Source organism: Stigmatopora nigra, chromosome 20 (genome assembly GCF_051989575.1).
Source record: "Stigmatopora nigra isolate UIUO_SnigA chromosome 20, RoL_Snig_1.1, whole genome shotgun sequence".
NCBI lineage: Eukaryota > Metazoa > Chordata > Actinopteri > Syngnathiformes > Syngnathidae > Stigmatopora > Stigmatopora nigra.
The window spans coordinates 5,357,441-5,378,560 of NC_135527.1; the positions used below are offsets into that span (position 1 = coordinate 5,357,441).

The 21,120-nt window shown below is 37.8% G+C and overlaps 1 protein-coding gene across 2 annotated transcripts in view; it reads left to right on the plus strand.

Moving 5' to 3' along the window:
* nlgn2a (neuroligin 2a) overlaps window positions 1-21,120 on the plus strand; it is an 89,702-nt gene that overhangs the window by 61,275 nt on the left and 7,307 nt on the right. For both annotated transcript variants that reach the window (XM_077742176.1, XM_077742177.1), the window contains 2 exons: window positions 14,524-14,709; window positions 19,396-19,661. In XM_077742176.1, coding sequence (XP_077598302.1) covers window positions 14,524-14,709; window positions 19,396-19,661 — 452 coding nt within the window. The remainder of the gene's footprint in view (window positions 1-14,523; window positions 14,710-19,395; window positions 19,662-21,120) is intronic.

Sequence of the window (21,120 nt, forward strand, 5' to 3'; positions counted from 1 at the left end):
AATACCGTATTTTCATGACTATAAGTTGCACTTAAAAGTCTTAAATTTTCTTCAAAATAGACAGTGCGCCTTATATATGGAAAAAATGTCATTCATTGAGGGTGTGCCTTATAATACAGTGCGCCTTATATATGGAATAAACAGAAATCCAAAAACGAAAAACCACCACTGTCGGATATTAGAAAAACACAAACGCCTGAACTGAAACAATACTGTCAAATATGCAGATGCCATCTTAGTTTACAAAATCTTCCATCATATAGCTCCTCCCCCATTGCAAGATTTTATACGAAAAAATCCAAAACATCAACAATGGCTGGATATAGAGGTGACTGTGTAGTGAGTGCTTCATACTTGGAAGTCATTAGCAATTACTTTATATCCACTATAAGGTGCACTTAAAGTCTTAAATGTTCTCCAAAATAGACATTGCGCCTCATAATACAGTGCGCCTTATATATGGAAAAAATGTCCTTCATTGAGGGTGCGCCTTATAGTGATTTAACTTCTGGTGATCTAACAAATTTGGGTTGAAAATATTAGGTCCTCTTAAACTCTTTTGGGAAGTACAAAACATTTTTAAAAATGGATTTTCTCGCATATAAGCCGGATTTCTAACTCAAAAAAAGTGATGACTGAATCAAGGGTACAACTTATATGCGCACAAATTGGACTTGACATACCGTATTTTCACGACTATAAGGCACACCGCATTATAAGGCGCACTCTCAATGAATGGCATTTTTCCATATATAAGGCGCACTGTATTATAAGGCGCACTGTCTATTTTGGAGAAAATGTATGACTTTTAAGTGCGCCTTATAGTGGTGAAAATGCGATAATTGCTATTGACTTCCAGGTATGAAGCACTCACTACTTTACAGTCACCTCTAGAGCCAGCCATTGTTGATGTTTTGCATTTTTTTTGTATAAAATCTTGCAGTGGGGGAGGAGCTATATGATGGAAGATTTTGTAAACTAAGATAGCATCTGCATATTTGAGAGTATTGTTTCAGTTCAGGCGTTTGTGTTTTTTTGATATCCGACAGTCGTGGTTTTTGTTTTTTGTTTTCTGTTTTTTCCATATATAAGGCGCACTGTATTCTAAGGCGCACTGTCTATTTTGGAGAAAATGTAAGACTTTTAAGTGCGCCTTGAAGTCGTGAAAATACGATACAATGTCTAGACGCTGAATTTAAAACCGACACTTTTTCAGTCTTTTTTCAATGTAAAAAAAAAACATCGTCTTACTTTCGGGCCAAAATGTTGGTGATCTCTGCAAATTTCCAACGTTTTCAACCCTGTTTACCTAACCTACCTCTCGCAATCTTTGTTTTTGATGGTCCCGCCTCGTTTTGGCCCACTTTTGCTACAGGCGTTTGAGAAAATAGGAGTTATGGGACCGATTAGACGGATGCATGTTTCTCGTGTCGAACCGTTGGCGTTGTTGGCAGGGGAGCTTCAAGCCGCTAATAGCCAGGGATTGATCATCATTACGTGGAGATGACAGCGCTTTGAGTCATCACGGAATACTCCTGGGATAACCCGCAAGAAGACAACGTTCTCCCTCAGGGGACGGTGCCATTATTTTAAGGACCGTCTCAGAAGGCTGTAATCTAATGTAGACAATAGCAAAACATAAGTAGAGATAATCTTTACTGCATACAGGGAGTGGAGATTAGAATACAAAACCACAGAAATGAAAAGTGGGCACAATGGACGCCTCTCTACTCTCAAGGGAGGGGTGGGAAACAGAAGTAAAACATCAATACAGTAATACCTCGACATACGAGTGCTCCGACATCCGATCCAATTCTATCGGAAACATTGATTTGCGATACGAGTAGATTTTACAGTAATACCTCGACATACGAGTGCTGCGACATCCGATCCCATTCTATGGGAAACATTGATTTGAGATACGAGTACATTTTACAGTAATGCCTCGACATACGAGTGCTCCGACATCCGATCCAATTCTATAGGAAACATTGATTTGAGATACGAGTACATTTTACAGTAATACCAAGACATACGAGTGCTTCGACATCCAATCCAACTCTCTAGGAAACGTTGATTTGAGATACGAGTACATTTTACAGTAATACCTCGACATACGAGTGCTCCGACATCCAATCCAATTCTGTAGGAAACGTTGATTTGAGATACGAGTGCATTTTACAGTAATACCTCGACATACGAGTGCTGCAACATCCAATCCAATTCTGTAGGAAACGTTGATTTGAGATACGAGTGCATTTTACAGTAATACCTCGACATACGAGTGCTTCGACATCCAATCCAATTCTATAGGAAACGTTGATTTGAGATACGAGTACATTTTACAGTAATACCTCGACATACGAGTGCTCCGACATCCAATCCAATTCTGTAGGAAACATTGATTTGAGATACGAGTACAATTTACAGTAATAACTCGACATACAAGTGCTCCGACATCCAATCCAATTCTGTAGGAAACATTGATTTGAGATACGAGTACATTTTTCAGTAATACCTCGACATACGACATACGTATGTATGTATGTATGTATGTATGTATGTATGTATGTATGTATGTATGTATGTATGTATGTATGTATGTATGTATGTATGTATGTATGTATGTATATATATATATATATATCTATATATATATATATATATATATATATATATATATATATATATATATATAGAGAGAGAGAGAGAGAGAGAGAGAGAGAGAGAGAGAGAGAGAGAGAGAGAGAGAGAGAGAGAGAGAGAGAGAGAGAGAGAGTAATTTAATACTAATAACCCTAACGCTTTCTAGCAATAGGGTTCGTCTGGAATGAGCATCTGCTACAAATTGTTCTAAAAACTTGCACGCTTGAATTGTTTACAGAGGTGCGCCACAGGTAAACAACATATGGCAATTACCATGTTGAGTCCCGCTTCGTTAATGTCTGACTGCAAGATGGGACTTGTTGTATGCTACGTTTGACATCGTATAACAAGATTGGAAATGACGATGATGTTAAATTTTGCTCATTTGCACCTAGGTAGCTACAACTGTCTGATTAGCTGTGGCCTATAGTATTACCGTATTTTCACGACTATAAGGCGCACTTAAATGTCTTAATTTTTCTCCAAAATAGACAGTGCGCCTTATAATACAGTGCGCCTTATATATGGGGGGAAAAAAGGAAAACCAAAAACCACCACTGTCGGATATTAAAAAAAACACAAACGCCTGAACTGAAACAATACTGTTAAATATGCAGATGCCATCTTAGTTTACAACATCTTATGTCATATAGCTCCTTCCCCACTGCAAGATTTTTATACAAAAAAAATCCAAAACATCAAGAATGGCTGGCTCTAGAGGTGACTGTGTCGTGGGTGTTTCATACCTGGAAGTCAATAGCAATTACCGTATTTTCACGACTATAAGGCACACTAAAAAGTCTTAAATTTTCTCCAAAATAGACAGTGTACCTTATAATACAGTGCGCCTTATAATGTTTTGGATTTTTTTGTATAGAATCTTGCAGTGGGGGAGGAGCTATATGATGGAAGATTTTGTAAACTAAGATGGCATCTGCCTATTTAACAGTATTGTTTCAGTTCAGGCGTTTTTGTGTTTTTTTAATATCCGACAGTGGTGGTTTTTCGTTTTTGGTTTTCAGTTTTTTCCATATATAAGGTGCACTGGATTATAAGGCGCACTGTGTATTTTGGAGAAAATTTAAGTCTTTTAAGTGCGCCTTATAGTCGTGAAAATACGGTAATTATAAAATAGCAATTTTGGTAATCTGAACTGACCTTGGATTTAAGTGTGTTTTTATACAATGTCAACATTTGGTTTTGATTTAGTCAATTAAAGTTTAAGATATACAGTAGTATTTCTACATACAAATTAATTAATTCCGAAAGTTTTTTGTAACTTGGAGTTTTCATAAGTAGAGTCAAATGTTAAATTCGACATTAGCATAATTTGTTCCCCAATCTTTAATTAGTAACTTCTCTAATCCTTTTAAAATTCTTAAAGTATACCAATTTTGCATGAAATAATGTATGCAAAAAAACACAAACTATTTTATGGGCCATAAATAGACGCTGAACCAAACAAAAACAAATTGAAAGCACCTCCGTTCAAGCATGCAATCGTTAACCAATCTAATCAGCCTAAATAGCTCCAGCTTTAATGGACATTGACAGAAAAACTGCTTAGTTTTTCCACCAAGAGTTGACATGGCTGATTTTGTGGTGTGTAAGGCAGTCATTAGAAATTTTTTAGAATTCCTATTTTGATTACTCACTTCTACATAGTTGTAACTCTTCTTAAGAAATTAATTGGTTCCAAGACTTTTTTCGTAACATGAAAAATTGGTAAGTAGAGGTGTACTTTATATGTAAATTCTCTAATTCGTTCCATGGTCCTCACACAATGACCAAATAAACCCTTTAAAATTGATCAAAGTGTCCCATTTTTATATGAAAGATGTGAAAAAACACAAAAAAGAGAGAAAAGTATTTATTAACATTTATTAATGTCCTAAAATAAATAAAGCATATAAAAATGTGCTCTATGTTGCTGAACTATCTCCCGCTGTGGCCATTATAGAGGTAATACCCGTTTTGTCCACCAGATGGCGGGAAAAGTGCGTTTTACCAGGGCTGAAAGCCGTCCACTTTGTAGTACATTTTACTTTTTGGGGCATTTTGTAATGTGGATAATTTTTGTATCTCAAGTCACTCATTTGCATATTAAAAAAATGTAACCTGAAACATTAGTACCGAAAGGCATTCGTAAGTAGAGGTATGACTAGTTCTGTATATTTTGCAGTGTGCACATATGCGTACGGTAAAATATGGTGTACCGTATTTTCACGACTATAAGGCGCACTTAAAAGTCTTACATTTTCTCCAAAATAGACAGGGCGCCTTATCATCCAGTGCGCCTTATATATGGAAAAAACAGAAAACCAAAAACGAAAAACCACCACTGTCGGATACTAAAAAAACACAAACGCCTGAACTGAAACAATACTGTTAAATATGCAGATGCCATCTTAGTTTACAGAATCTTCAATCATATAGCTCCTCCCCCACTGCAAGATTTTATACCAAAAAAAAAAATCCAAAACATCAACAATGGCTGGCTGTAGAGGTGACTGTGAAGTAGTGAGTGCTTCATACCTGGAAGTCAATAGCAATTACCGTATTTTCCCGACTATAAGGCGCACTTAAAAGTCTTAATTTTTTTCCTAAAGAGACAGTGCGCCTTATAATACAGTGCGCCTCATAATACAGTGTGCCTTATAATACAGTGCGCCTTATAATACAGTGCGCCTTATAATACAGTGCGCCTTATAATACAGTGCGCCTCATTATACAGTGCGCCTTATAATACAGTCCGCCTTATAATACAGTGCGCCTTATATATGGAAAAATGTAATTCATTGAGGGTGCGTCTTATAACGCGGTGCGCCTTATAGTCGTGAAAATTGTGTTTTTTTTCCCTTTCATTGTGTATTTGGTGCGACATACTTGTTGTGGGTGTGACCTTTACTCAGGTGCGACTTATACTCGGGTGCGACTTATACTCAGGTGCGACTTGTAGTCGGATGCAACTTACACTCAGGTGCGATTTCGAATCTTAAAAAGAGGTTCGCTTTTAGACACCCTACTAAAGCAACAAATAGTTTTCCAGTGGTACCAATTAGCACTCAATCAATCACTTATCCCTCCATCCAAATTCCTAGTTTCTAATCAAAGACACGGTTCCGCGACGTGAGCGCAAGCCAAGTCACGTTGATGTGGAGCTCGCCCAAACATGATGGAAATCGATGTTTCAATGCCTCCCCTCCCGACACCCCCATGTGCCTTTGTCAAGGTTGCTAATGAATTGTGAATGAGTCTGAATCACATCTCCGACTCCAACGTCTTTTGAGTGGCTTTTATGCTGGGCGGAGCAGTTCAAGGAAAAAGCCAAGGTTACGCTTTTGTCGTTCCCTCCTCCGCAATATAAACATGACTGCAATAATAGTTGTGCTGATCGGCCGACTTTGTTGACAATCCGATTCAGGTTGGTGGATTCGTGTGAACAATGCAGTAGCATATCATTTGATTTGCAAGTAGAAACATGAAAATTCAGTTGTTTTGGGTGTCCAACTACTCATCTGGTGTATTTTTGTGGATCAATTGCCTGGATTGTCTTATTTTCCCTGCTTATATATTTCATATGTATGGCGCACCAGATTATAAAACACATTAGTAGTAATTGTGGTGGTGGTAGTAGGAGCTGTTGTAGTAGTAGTAATAGTAGGAGGAGGAAGAGTGGGGGTAGTAGTGGTAGTAGTAGTAGTAGTAGTAGTAGTGGTAGGAGCTGTTGTAGTAGTAGTAGTAGTAGTAGTAGTAGTAGTAGTAGTAGTAGTAGTGGTAGGAGCTGTTGTAGTAGTAGTAGTGGTAGGAGCTGTTGTAGTAGTAGTAGTAGTGGTAGGAGCTGTTGTAGTAGTGGTAGGAGCTGTTGTAGTAGTAGTAGTAGTGGTAGGAGCTGTTGTAGTAGTGGTAGGAGCTGTTGTAGTAGTAGTAGTAGTGGTAGGAGCTGTTGTAGTAGTAGTAGTAGTGGTAGGAGCTGTTGTAGTAGTAGTAGTAGTGGTAGGAGCTGTTGTAGTAGTAGTAGTAGTGGTAGGAGCTGTTGTAGTAGTGGTAGGAGCTGTTGTAGTAGTAGTAGTAGTGGTAGGAGATGTTGTAGTAGTAGTAGTAGTGGTAGGAGATGTTGCAGTAGTAGTAGTAGTGGTAGGAGATGTTGTAGTAGTAATGTAGGTGGAGGAGGAGTGGGGGTAGTAGTGGTTGTAGTAGTAGTAATAGTAGTAGTAGTGGTGGTGGTGGTGGTGGTAGTGGTAGTAGTAGTGTTGGTGGTGGTGATGGTAGTGGTGGTGGTAGTGGTGGTAGTGGCAGTGGTAGTGGTAGTAGTAGTGCTAGTGGTAATAGTAGTAGTAGTGGTGGTGGTGATGGTGGTATTAGTGGTGGTAGTAGTAGTAGTAGTGGTAGTAGTGGTAGTAGTGGTGGTGGTAATGGTGGTGATGGTGGTATTAGTGGTGGTGGTAGTGGTAGTAGTGGTGGTGGTAATGGTGGTGATGGTGGTGGTGGTAGTAGTAGCAGTAGTAGCAGTAGTAGTAGTAGTAATGGTGGTGGTGGTAGTGGTAGCAGTAGTAGTACCAGTAGTAGTAGTAGTGGTAATGATGGTGATGTTAGTAGTAGTAGAGAATTGTGTTATACAGCCACTAGATGGAGCTGTAGAAGATAGAAAAGGTGGTTGTGGTGGTAGTAGTGGTGGTTGAGGCAATAGTAGTAGCAGTGGTGGTGGTGGCGGTAGGAGAGACTTGTGTTATACATCCACTAGATGGAGCTCTAGTAGAAGTGGTGGTGGTGGCAGTAGTAGTAGCATCATTACTGTTAGTCGTGTTATACATCCACTAGAAGTAATGGTAGTGGGGGTAGTAGTAGTAGTGGAAATGGTAGTTATAGTTGTATGAAATTGTGTTGGTGGTAGTAGTAGTGATAGTGGTTGTGATGGTGGTAGTAGTACTGATAATTTTTGTGGTGGTGGTAGTAGTAGTAGTGATAGGGGTTGTGGTGGTGGTGTTGGCGGTAGTAGGGAATTATGATATCTATCCACTAGATCGGTGTATCCCAACCTTTTTTGAGCCGAGGCACACTTTTTGCATTGAAAAAAATCTCAAGGGACACCACCATCTGAAAATCTTTGTCGCCTATATTTATAATAGTTATTCTCATCGAAGTTTTATCAGCAGAAATCGCATCCAAAATTATTCCAAAATCTAATTTTTCACAATGACCTAATGTCACGGAAATTTGGCCTGTGGACCCTGAACAACTTCCGGTTTGATTGATGCAAATAACCAAGTAAAGTTATTGATCGCATCATTTTATGATTTTTCTCTAAATATTACTTAAATCTCCTAATATTCCGCAAAAAAAATTGTGCTCACAGACTTTACGTCGGCAAAAGTTGATACGCTAGAAACCAGACAACTTCCGTTTCGACTTAGAGAAAGAGCAAAATTTACTGTTTGACAACTTGAATCAAATAATAGTATAATCTACAATTTAACGTCCATCATATTTTGATTTGAACCTTGTAATAGTTCCTTTATAATCTCCTAATATTCATATTAATTTTTCTCTCTCAATATCACATTGTATGACTTCTTGCAATTTCCCACGGCACACCTGACCATTGCTCACGGCACACCAGTGTGCCGCGGCACAGTGGTTGGGAAACACTGCACTAGATGAAGCTGTAGAAGTGGTGGTAGTAGAAGTTGGGGTGGTGGTGGTAGTAGGGAATTGTGCTATTTATCCACTAGTAAGCTGTAGTAGAAGTGGTAGTGGTCGTAGGAATAGTAGTAGTGGTGGTGGTGGTGGTACAAGTTACAGAAATGTGCTTTACAAGGATCATTTTTTTGTATATATGTCGTGAGGTTTTGAATCCGTGTTGTGGTTATTTATAATCATGTTGTAGCAATTTTGGTTCGTGTTGTTACTATTTGCATTCAGGCTTTTTTATCCACTTTAAATAAATTATTTGGAATATGCATTCGTGTCATGGCAATCTGCATTTCATGTCTAAAATGTAATTAATCTTCCAAAGCTCATCAAGAGAGCAGAATCATTCAAAAATAATGAGTGACGACGGTGTTGTGTTTTATTTTTAAAACTTTTTAAGTCTTTCCAAGCTTGCCTTGATTTCAAATCTAAATCTCAACATTGTATATTTTTATCCGAGTTTCCTTGCATGTTTTTTTTTGCAGATTTATGAATTATTCATCAAGGCTTTTGCACAATCTTTGATGGCAGCCAAGAGTATCAGCCTCGCAGTACCTTTCAATATTTCACCCACATTCTTTTGACTGCAGTTTTTCATTGGCTCTCATATTTATAACGTTTCCTAAAATGTACCGTATTTTCACGCTTATAAGCCCAAAAGTATTTTTATGTCTATGAATGAAATTCAAGAAAAAATGAACCATTTCTTGCAAAAAAATTCTTACTTAGGGGTGAAAAACTACACTATGGACACTCTTCCTGTTTGTACTGGTCACGTGACTTCCTTTTTGAACAAACACCCTTTCCAGCAGATACTTTTTATTAATACAGTATTTCAGAAATACCACATGCGATGATTTTTCTTAAGATTTTCCCTTCAAAGTACAGTGTTCCCTCGGTTATCGTGGTTAATGGGGACCGGGACCACTCGCAATAAGTGAATTTCCGCGAAGTAGGGATTCCCCTTCAAAACTGCTTAGTTTGAATTTAATTCATTTTTTTTTTATTTTCCTATTTTATTTTTATTTTTTTATTTATATATCTTATTTTATTTTTATTTATTTATTTTTTATTTTATTTTATTTTATTTTATTTTATTTTATTTTATTTTATTTTATTTTATTTTATTTTATTTTATTTTATTTTATTTTATTTTATTTTATTTTATTTTATTTTATTTTATTTTATTTTATTTTATTTTATTTTATTTCATTTCATTTCATTTCATTTCATTTCATTTCATTTCATTTCATTTCATTTCATTTCATTTCATTTCATTTCATTTCATTTCATTTCATTTCATTTCATTTCATTTCATTTCATTTCATTTCATTTCATTTCATTTCATTTCATTTCATTTCATTTTATTTTATTTTATTTTATTTTATTTTATTCTATTTTATTTTTATTTATTTATTTTTTTATTTTTTTATTTGTTTTATTTATATTTATTTATTTATTTTATTTTATGTTATTTATTTTTTATTTATTTTTTTAAATTATCCCCCTGTGTACAGTACACCATATAGAATACGGGTAGAGAGAGTGAAATTCATGTTCAAAAAACAAAACATGTACAAAAAACTGTAAAATATGTTGTTTCAATGTAATATTTGTATTTTTTTTCCAAAAAAAAATCCGCAAAGCTTTAAGTCCGCGATAGCTGAACCGCCAAGTAGCGAGGGAACACTGCAACACATTTGTACTCAATAATAAAAACATGAATATAGAGGTTCAAATTGTGAATCAGGGGACGGCTTATACGTGAGAAATCATAAAATTCAATGATTTTAAGGCAATTTAAAGGGCACGGCTTATACCAGGGGTGTCAAACTCCCTTTTTGTTTGCGGGCCGAATACATCTTAATTTGAGATTAAGCGGGCCGGACCAGTAAACTCATTACAAAATTACATAAAACTAACAATAAGCCCACTTTTTTCTTTGTATTAGTCACTAATACTAATAATTAGTGCAAAGAATGAGTAAATTATCAAAATGTTTATTAAAGAATGTTCCTTTTACATTATGAACAATATATTATGAACAAGAGAATAACATAAGAACAAATAAATGTCAATTCATGTTGTCTGCACCTACTAAAACACTGCGCCCCTAGCGGATAATACAAGAACTACACATTTTTAAGAAAATTCATATTTTTTTTATACAATGCAGCTTTCTTCCCCAGGCCGTACCAAACCACCAGGTAGGCCGGATCTGGCCCATGGGCCGTATGTTTGACACCGCTGGCTTACTGGCTTACCGACCACTTCTCTCCTGATTTCTTGTTCTCGCTTTTGGCGAGAAACGTCCGATCGATCGCACTTGAACTCGCGTTTACGGCCTGACGATGTATTTAATATCCTTTACCTTGAAGGCGTATGATTTACAACACGAGTATTGACATGGTTTATTTAACCCTGGAGAGAAAATGGCTTCCTCACGACAACTCGGGAGGGAGTCTATTTCGCTGCTCTGGCGGATAAACGTCATCCAAGATGTCTGACGGAAAAAATTCAGTGTATCTATGCCAGTTCTGTTTTGAAGTATTGCAGCTTTCTGCCCGCAAATCAAGGCTCAGGTTGAAATCACACACACACACACACACACACACACACACACACACACACACACACACACACACACACATGCAAGAGCTCTACTGGGAGCTGGCCTGCCTTCTCTTGCAGAAACACACACATTGTGCAGTTTTCAGAAGACATCAAAATGATGCTGTGAGCTTAAAAGGGAAAAAAAGTGGTTTATTTTGGCCTGAGAAATGCTTCCATATATTTAGTGTAGGAATATTCTCTTACTTATGTTTTGGAAGTGTTACGTACGGTCCAAAACGCAAATAGGGGGAGGTTAAAGTGTGCCTTCAGTGTTTTTATTGTTTGTCATTTTAAATCCTGTAGAACCTAGTGATAGTAGTGGTAGTAGTAGTAGCAGTAATATTAGTGGTGGTAATAGTAGTAGCAGTAATATTAGTGGTGGTAGTAGTAGTAGCAGTAATATTAGTGGTAGTAGCAGTAATATTAGTGGTAGTAGCAGTAGTGGTATTAGCAGTAGTAGTAGTAGCAGTAATATTAGTGGTAGTAGCAGTAGTGGTATTAGCAGTAGTAGTAGTAGCAGTAATATTAGTGGTAGTAGCAGTAGTGGTATTAGCAGTAGTAGTAGTAGCAGTAATATTAGTGGTAGTGGCAGTAGTGGTATTAGCAGTAGTAGTAGTAGCAGTAATATTAGTGGTAGTAGCAGTAGTGGTATTAGCAGTAGTAGTAGCAGCAGTAGTGGTATTATCAGTAGTAGTAGTAGTAGCAGCAGTAGTGGTATTATCAGTAGTAGTAGTAGAGGAATATTAGTGGTAGTAGCAGTAGTGGTATTAGCAGTAGTAGTAGTAGCAGTAATATTAGTGGTAGTAGCAGTAGTGGTATTAGCAGTAGTAGTAGTAGCAGTAATATTAGTGGTAGTAGCAGTAGTGGTATTAGCAGTAGTAGTAGTAGCAGTAATATTAGTGGTAGTGGCAGTAGTGGTATTAGCAGTAGTAGTAGTAGCAGTAATATTAGTGGTAGTAGCAGTAGTGGTATTAGCAGTAGTAGTAGCAGCAGTAGTGGTATTATCAGTAGTAGTAGTAGTAGCAGCAGTAGTGGTATTATCAGTAGTAGTAGTAGAGGAATATTAGTGGTAGTAGCAGTAGTGGTATTATCAGTAGTAGTAGTAGTAGCAGTAATATTAGTGGTGGTAGTAGTAGCAGTAATATTAGTGGTAGTAGCAGTAGTGGTATTAGCAGTAGTAGTATTAACAGTAGTAGTATTAGTGGTTTTAGCAATAGTGGTAGTAGTAGCAGTAATATTAGTGGTAGTAGCAGTAGTGGTATTAGCGGTAGTAGCATTAGTGGTAGTTGCAGTACTAGTAGTAGCAGTAATATTAGTGGTAGTAGCAGTAGTGGTATTAGTGGTAGTAGTATTAGTGGTTTTAGCAGTAGTAGTAGTAGCAGTAATATTAGTGGTAGTAGCAGTAGTGGTAGTAGCGGTAGTAGTATTAGTGTTAGTGGCAGTCGTACTATTACCGGTGGAAGTTTTAGTGGTAGTTGCAGTGGTGGTAGTGGTAATAGCAGTACTAGTATTTGTGGTAGTATTAGTAGTAGCAGTAGTAGTATTAGTGGTAGTATCAGTAGTAGCAGTAATAGTATTAGTGGTAGTATCAGTAGTAGCAGTAGTAGTATTAGGGGTAGTATCAGTAGTAGCAGTAGTAGTATTAGGGGTAGTAGCAGTAGTGGTAGTGGTGGTGGTAATAGTTGTAGTAGTGGTGGTGGTCGTGGTGGTGGTGATGGTAGTAGTATGGAATTGTGTTATACATCCGAAAGATGGAGCTGTAGTAGTGGTGATGGTGGTGCCAGTAGTAGTAGTGGTGGTGGTGGTGCTGCCAGTAGTAGTAGTGGTGGTAGTGGTGTTGCCAGTAGTAGTAGTGGTGGTGGTGGTGGTGGTGGTGGTGGTTTTGCCAGTAGTAGTAGTGGGGGTGGTGTTACCAGTAGTGGTTGTGGTGTTGGTGCCAGTAGTAGTAATGGTGGTGGTGGTGCCAGTAGTAGTAGTGGTGGTGGTAGTAGTAGTTTTTATTGTTGTAGTGGCATGGGTTAGGATTAGTATCTGTAGGCAATTTTGTTATACATCCACTATATGGAGCTATAGTAGAAGTGGTGGTATTCTAATACATCGCTGTGGTGGTGGTGTTAGTAGTAGGGGATTGTGTTGTACATCCACCAGATGGAGCTGTAGTAGAAGAGGTGGTGGTAGTGGTCGTATGACTAGTGTTGGTAAAACAAAAACAATCGTTGAGCAAGACATTTAATTTTTAGGATTTTTTGAACATGTACATAAAAGTAATATAATATGTAAAACATTGCAACTCCTGATTTTAGCATTTTGGTGTAATTTTTGGACATTTGTGGGTTCGAATGCTTGTTTCTTGGAGTCAGACGAACAGTGATCCTCTGTCACCGTCTCACAAAACAACCACTATCCTCTTTTGCTCGCTTTCTCCTCAGCCCATCCCCCTTTCATTTTGAAGGCTATTTCTGTGCCGCTTTCATCTCGCGCTGTGTATATTGTCACTTTTGTCTGAGGGTTTGTCAGCCTAGAAAAAAATTTGCTGGTTTAGATTGACTCAAATGGATTGATATTGCTTTGCGCACTCATGTTTCATCTTGTTCATGACGTTGTTCTAAGAAAACAACAAGAAAATATCAAGTATCACCGTATTACCCGGACTATAAGTTGCACTTTTTTATACTTTGTCTTGTGATTTTGAAATTGTGAATCAAGGGAGGCGGCTTATACGCGAGAAATCGTTGAATTCAACGATTTTAGCGCGTTTTTAAGGATACGTCTTATACGCTGGGCCGGATTGGAACCCTGAGGGGACCACTTTCAGCCCACAGGCTACATGTTTGACACCCCATACATTATTTTTCTCGCACAAATGCTTTATTTGTCACGCCAAAAAAGGTACGATGCAGCTTATATGCGCACAAATTAGACTTCACATGTACGAAACTGCATAACGCAAAACAATGTGGACTATACGGTCATTTATTTTGAAAAGATAAACAGATAAAATGCTAAACTACATTTATTTTGACGTCTATGAATGAAATGTAAGACAAATAATAATCTATATCTTGCACAAAACATGATAAAAACTCACTTCTGCCTGCTATTGTTCGCTCAGGGCGCCGCCATCTTACCTCGAGATGAAAAACCACCTGCGATGATTTGTTTTAAGATTTTCCTTTCAAAATAACAATCTTGTTATCCCTATTAAAACCATGAATATGGAGGTAAAAAATTATGAATCATGAGGCGGCTTATACAAGAGAAATCGTAAAATTCAACAATTTTAAGTCAATTTTAAGGATACGGCTTATACGCTGGGGGAGGCTTATATGCGAGAAAATACGGTAATTGTAGCATAGACTTAGTCTGCCGGATTGACCTTCACAGAATTGATTTCGCAGGTGACCTTTCCCTCGTTTATGAAGGATCAATCGCAGCTGATTAAAGTTATCGACTGATTAGATGGAACAATTGAAGATACTCATTAGCCATTATTTAAGCAAATGTCAAAGTAGAACCAACAAACATTTCATTGGATGCTGATGTCATGCTGTCTATCTCTATATCTACCCACAGGTTTTCTCAGCACCGGCGACCAATCAGCTAAAGGCAACTACGGCCTCTTGGACCAGATTCAAGCGCTTCGTTGGCTGAATGAAAACATCGGCCATTTTGGCGGAGACCCGGAGAGGATTACCGTCTTTGGATCGGGCGCCGGGGCGTCCTGCGTTAACCTCTTGATTCTTTCGCACCACTCTGAGGGTAAATTCATCAAAATGAGCGAATGATTGAGGATTGGACGCGGAATTTGTTGACATTTATGCAGTCACATGTGTATTTGTTGATGGTCTGTTGCTCTGTTTTGATTCGACCAAAAACGCAACTGCTATCTAACCTCAGGCTGCCCGTTAGCGACTACACTCATGCATGCCCAAAGGGATTGTGGGTTATCGCCAGAGGCTGGTGGAGCATTTGGAGGAGTCAATGACCTGCAGAGAAATGTTTGTTGTAATGCTTTTTGTGCTAATCTACTACCCCCAAAAAACTAAAAAACTTACATGGTAAAGCTAGAGCTATCGATTATTAAAGTAATTGATTAACATACTGATTAATTAGTCAATTTAACTTACCGTATTTTCAATTCTATAAGGCGCACTTAAAAGTCTTAAATATTCTCCAAAATAGACAGTGCGCCTTATAATCCAGTGCGCCTTATAATCCAGTGCGCCTTATATATGGAAAAAACTGAAAACCAAAAACGAAAAACCACCACTGTCGGATATTAAAAAAAACACAAACGCCTGAACTGAAACAATACTGTCAAATATGCAGATGCCATCTTAGTTTACAAAATCTTCCATCATATGGCTCCTCCCCCACTGCAAGATTTTATACAAAAAAAAGCCAAAACATCAACAATGGCTGGCTCTAGAGGTGACTGTGTAGTAAGTGCTTCATTTCTGGAAGTCAATAGCAATTACCGTATTTTCACGACTATAAGGCGCACTCAAAATTCTTAAATTTTCTCCAAAATAGACAGTGCCCCTTATAATACAGTGCGCCTTATAATACAGTGCGCCTTATAATACAGTGCGCCTTATAATACAGTGCGCCTTATAATACAGTGCACCTTATAATACAGTGCGCCTTATAATACAGTGCGCCTTATAATACAGTGCGCCTTATAATACAGTGCGCCTTATAATACAGTGCACTTTACAATACAGTGCGCCTTATATATGAAAAAAATGTCATTCATTGAGGGTACGCCTTATAATGTGGTGCGTCTTATAGTCGTGAAAATACGGTAAATGAACTTCGATTACTGTATTGACTCACATATAAGCCGCTTTTGTCGGAAAAAAATGATGCTTGAATTGAGGGTACGGCTTATATGCGCATAAATGGTTGACATGCACGAAACTGCAAGTTGAAGAATTTGGCCGGTACGTTGATTTATTTCAAAATAGAGAAAAGATAAACAGATAAAATAGTAAACAAAATATATTTTCTCATCTATGAATGAAATTCAAGAAAAAAACTCACTTATGGCTGTCACTGCTCGCTCGGGGTGCCGCCATCTTACCTAGGACGCTGCCGTTTTACCTAGTTAAACGTTTAAAAATGAAAACTATCAAAACAAAATGATATTTGGACATTAGAAGAAATATGGCTGCCACAACATCTTAAACTTCGGGTAAAAAAAATGTAATTTCCGTCATTACAAAGCATCAGATTCTTATCAAAATAGACTTATTTATTTATTCAAATTGAATAATTTGATATGTTTCATTTACTAAGACAGGCATAATAACTTCCTTATCATATTGACCCTAATAATGTGCTTTTGATTCATAAAGTATCTCATAAATATGATTTTTCTTCAGATTTTCCCTTCAAAATAAAACATTTGTAGTCCCTATTAAAACCATGAATAATGAGGTAAAAATTGTGAATCAGAGGCGGCTTATACGCGAGAAATTGCAAAATTCAACGATTTTAACGCAATTTTAAAAGAGATGTCTAAAATCTGCGGGCGGCTTATATGCGAGTAATTACAGTACTATAAACAAACACTTAAAAATAAGTTTTAATCTTACATTACACTAAATTTAAAGATGTTAATATGCTCCACCACTGTTTTTTTTTGAGTAGCCCAGTTCGTTTTTTAAAATATCTCCAATTTGTAGTTGTATCTCAAAGCAAACATTTGCTCAGGATTTTCCTCATATGTTGGGACACTCATATGTCAAGGTATCACTGTATCTCTCAAACCAAAACTCAAATAGCAGAACATTTAGCATTTACGATGTAGCCAAGTCGTACATTAGCTACTAGCAGTAGACTCTTGGGTATGGTAGTTAAATAAATCTGACTAATTAAAACACTTTGAAAACAAACCATTTTGGATAGCATGGTCATGAAAATCTTCAAGGATGCTAAATTGAATTTAACGTTTTTTTTTTCTTATTTCGGATCAGATTACTGAATCGATTAATTGTTGCTGCACTAATTACAAGTCTCTACTGCACTTAGTTTATGAGTCTGCTTAATCGCTGGAACAAAATGGACTACAAAACTCATTTATAATGTTGATTCATTTTAAACACTCATTTTCTCCATAGAGCAATGCTAACATGTATTAACCATTGTCTATTTTTACCGATTCTATCCCTTAACCCCCTTCAAAAAACACCCCCAAATGTGTTCTTCATTTTCATCACGTCATCGCCGCCATCGTCCACATCTCCATCATCAGCATGAGCTCCTTTCCATGCTAAATTTCTGTTAAACCAAAGTTTACTTCACCACGGTGACAGGTAAGGAGAATCCGTAATCCATTATTGAAATTTTTGTATATCATTTTGGTTAAAAAAAAAAAAAAAAAAATCTGGGCCGCATTGGAACCCTGAGTGGACCACTTCCAGCCCACAGGCTACATGTTTGACACCCCATACATTATTTTTCTCGCACAAATGCTTTATTTGTCACGCCAAAAAAGGTACAATGCGGCTTATATGCGCACAAATTAGAATTTCACATGTACAAAACTGCATAACGCAAAACAATGTGGACTATACGGTCATTTATTTTGAAAAGATAAACAGATAAAATGCTAAACTACATTTATTTTGATGTCTATGAATGAAATGTAAGAAAAATAATCATCTATATCTTGCACAAAACATGATAAAAACTCACTTGTGCCTGCTATTGTTCGCTCAGGGCGCCGCCATCTTACCTTGGGATGAAAAAACACCTGTGATTATTTGTTTTAAGATTTTCCCTTCAAAATAACAAACTTGTTATCCCTATTAAAACCATGAATATGGAGGTGAAAATTATGAATCATGGGGCGGCTTATACGAGAGAAATTGTAAAATTAAACAATTTTCGGTCAATTTTAAGGGTACGGCTTATACGCAGATATGTGAGAAAATACGGTGTACGTATTTAAAATAATTTCAATTCAGGTACAACAATTATGTTAGTCAAATTATTATCAGATGACAGCAGTACACAGCAGATGACAGAAACTGCTGCCAACTACTGGACGGGAGTGGAATTGCAGCCACATATTTTTATTTCCACCACAACTGCGCAGATGTATTTCGTTACGAAAATCCCGTAAAGAAAGGGTCGGTTCGCTGGCCGCGTTAATGTCAACTGGATTTCATGTGGGCCAGACCATTTTAGATATAATATTTGTTTTTTTTTTATAAATGGATTAAAAGAACTGGATTAAAATCCTCGAAGATTCAGTTTTTATAGATCTAAAACAATTTTTATTTTAGCTTTTTATATATATATTTTTAGATTTTACAAAATGATTTTTGAACTAAAAACAGAAAAAAATGATTTAAAATTACAATTATTGATTTAAAAGGGGGAAAATTAGGAAAGTTAATATACATCTATACTCTTCCTTTTAATTTGATGCTAAAACAGGAAGTCGGCACTCATGATTTACTTTCCCGGGCCACACAAAATGATATGGCGGACCAGATTTGGCCCCCGGGCCGCTTCTTTGACACCTGTGACCTAAAAAAATGATTCAAAATTACAATTATTAATTTAAAAGGGGGAAAATCAGGAAATTTAATATACATCTATACTCTTCGTTTTAATTTGATCCTAAAACAGGAAGTCGACACTCATGATTTACTTTCCCGGGCCACACAACATGATGCAGTGGGCCAGATTTGGCCCCCGGGCCGCTTCTTTGACACCTGTGACCTAAAAAAAATATTCAAAATTACAATTATTAATTTAAAAGGGGGGAAAATCAGGAAATTTAATATACACCTATACTTTTCCTTTTAATTTGATCCTAAAACAGGAAGTCGACACATGATTTACTTTCCTGGGCCACACAAAATGATATGGCGGGCCAGATTTGGCCCCCGGGCCGCCACTTTGACACACATCTCCAAATTGATTTTTTCTTAACCAGCTAAAATTTGTCGTGGTTAAGTGGGTCTCTTTGCGATTGCTAAATCTAAGCAAACGAATTCAAGGAAAGTGTTTTCCCGAAAAGCTCTCATCTCAGAGTCGGCCTGCCTCAATAGTTCTATCTCAACTCCCGGTAATTGATTTCTTAGGGAAAAGAGGGGCGTCTACAGCTGGGTTTAATAATTTAGCGAGCATTTCTAAGACGCGGCGAGGTGGCAAAGACGAAGACGCCAAAAGTAAACGTGAGCCAAAACCAACCACGCAGGCGGCCTCTCCTAACGAGCCACTTGGGCAGTCGTAACGACAGAACCGGAGAAAGACCACCGCGCTTTGACAGTTGATTGCAAATCCCCTCGTTAGCATCCCTTGCCGACGCGGCGTGCTAGGCGCCATCTGCCAAATTTGCAGAGGATTTAAAACAAAAGCGACGAGACGGACGATTCTACTCAGCGTGTTAGCGACGTCGTTAACTTTTATACTGTCTTTCCTCTTCAGGTCTTTTCCACAGGGCAATTGCCCAAAGTGGAACCGCCATCTCCAGCTGGTCTGTCAACTATCAGCCTCTTAAATATACAAAGATCTTGGCACGAAAGGTGGGCTGCACTTATAGTGAGACGGCAGATCTGGTGGACTGTCTGAGGCGCAAGAATTTCAGGGAGCTGGTGGACCAGGACATCCAGCCGGCTCGCTACCACATCGCATTCGGACCCGTTGTGGATGGAGACGTGGTCCCTGATGATCCCGAGATCCTCATGCAGCAGGTAGTCGGTTCACTTGGATCTAATCCATACCTGTCAACTTGTACGTTTTATATGTATTTTATAAGGTTTTTTTACCATTTCAAATCATGTACGTCGTACACCGACTTTTGTACGGGGAAATTTAAAAAAGAATCGCCAATATTTATGAAAACCCATCTCAACAAGACCGTTTTGGTTAAAATCCAGATAGTCTCGTAGACTGGTAGCCAATGACACTACTGTTATCGATTGTTACTATTGTCACGGTATACTAGCAAAAATTATCCTCAATTGTGTGTATTTTTTTAGCGGTGCGTACGGCAATATCGAAAAAGGATGACATGCGCATGCGTAGATATACATAGAGTAAATATCGTGGAAGCAAGTATGGAGGAGCCACATAGTAAGAAACGAGTTACCGCGAGTAAAAATGTGTCATACGGTGTTTATACGGTTTTTCGGGGGGGTTGTACGGGGAATCATAATCATTTATAAGGGCAGTTATCGGCAGAGGTTGACAGGTATGCTAATCAAATCTCTGTTCCTTCATTTTGTGCACCATTTATCCTCAAAAGGGTGGTGCTGGAGCCAATCCCAGTCAACTATGAGGCACCCTCAATTGGTGGCAAGGGCATAGTAGGGGGCAATCTAGAGTGTTGTGCAAGCATGTTTCTGGGATTTGTAGTAGGCAACATAGACAAGTGGTCTGCGTAGATAAGTGGTCTGTGTAGATAAGTGGTCGACGTAGATAAATGTTTGACGTAGATAAGTTTTCGACATAGATAAGTGGTCGACGTAGATAAGTAGTCAACAAAGGTAAGTGGTCTACATAGGTAAGTTAACAATATAGATAAGTGGTCAGCATAGATAAGGGGTCGACGTAGATAAATATTCAACGAAGGTAAGTGATCAACATAGATAAGTGAACAATGTAGATAAGTGGGCAACGTAGATAAGTGGTCAGTGAAGATAAATGGTCGATGTAGATAAGTGGGTCAGCATAGATAAGTGGTCAACATAGATAAGTGGTCGACGTACATAAGTGGTCAACGTAGATAAGTGGTCAACATAGATATGTGGTCAACATAGATAAGTGGTCAACATAGATAAGTGGTCAACGTAGATAAGTGGTCGACATAGATAAGTGGTCGACGTAGATAAGTGGTCAACATAGATAAGGGTCATCATAGATAAGTGGTCAGCGTAAATAAGTCGTCGACGTAGCTAGGTAGTCAACAAATTTAAGTGGGCGATGTAGATAAGTGGTCGACGTAGATAAGTGGTCAGCGTAGATAAGTGGTCAACGTAGATAAGTGGTCGACATAGATAAGTGGTCGACGTAGATAAGTGGTCGGTGTAGATATGTGGTCAGCGTAGATAAATGGTTGACGTAGATAAGGGGTCAGCGTAGATAAGTGGTCAACGTAAATAAGTGGTCAATGTAGATAAGTGGGCGACGTAGATAATTGGTCAACATGAA